At 32.0% G+C, this 397-nt stretch overlaps 1 protein-coding gene across 1 annotated transcript in view; it reads left to right on the top strand.

The window, feature by feature from the left end:
* Positions 1–138: 138 nt before the first annotated feature.
* The window catches only part of LOC119588648 (chromosome transmission fidelity protein 18 homolog), a gene marked incomplete at its 5' end in the record, with an annotated part of 5,151 nt that continues 4,892 nt past the window's right edge, over positions 139–397 (top strand). The window contains 1 exon segment of the mRNA XM_037937285.1: positions 139–277. Coding sequence (XP_037793213.1) covers positions 139–277 — 139 coding nt within the window.

The following is a 397-nucleotide window of genomic DNA, read 5'->3' on the forward strand; positions in this document are numbered from 1 at the left end:
CTTGTATCAGTATTACCTTTGTCATTGAGATTGAATAAACAAATATGCCAAACTCTAGATGAAATATCTTACTCATATATTACATATACAATATATCATTCAATTTAAAGATTGATCATTGCCATAACATTTTTCCAGGAATATGGAAGAACTGGTCAGATTTCCTGACCAAAAGACTGGAAAACAGTTATCATATGCCACAAGGCAGTTGATTGCTCGTGAAATTGATATTGAAAAAGTAAGGAGGGCTGAAACATATTTTGTAAAACAGCAAGAGGTAAGTTATTTATATAATTATTTTTGTTTCAATTATCATCAGTAACTTGTATCCAAAGTATATTCAGCTAGGTACACACGAGAGCCATCAACCATGTAACTGTTCAAATTCTTCACCCCG

Source organism: Penaeus monodon, chromosome 24 (assembly GCF_015228065.2).
Source record: "Penaeus monodon isolate SGIC_2016 chromosome 24, NSTDA_Pmon_1, whole genome shotgun sequence".
Lineage (NCBI taxonomy): Eukaryota > Metazoa > Arthropoda > Malacostraca > Decapoda > Penaeidae > Penaeus > Penaeus monodon.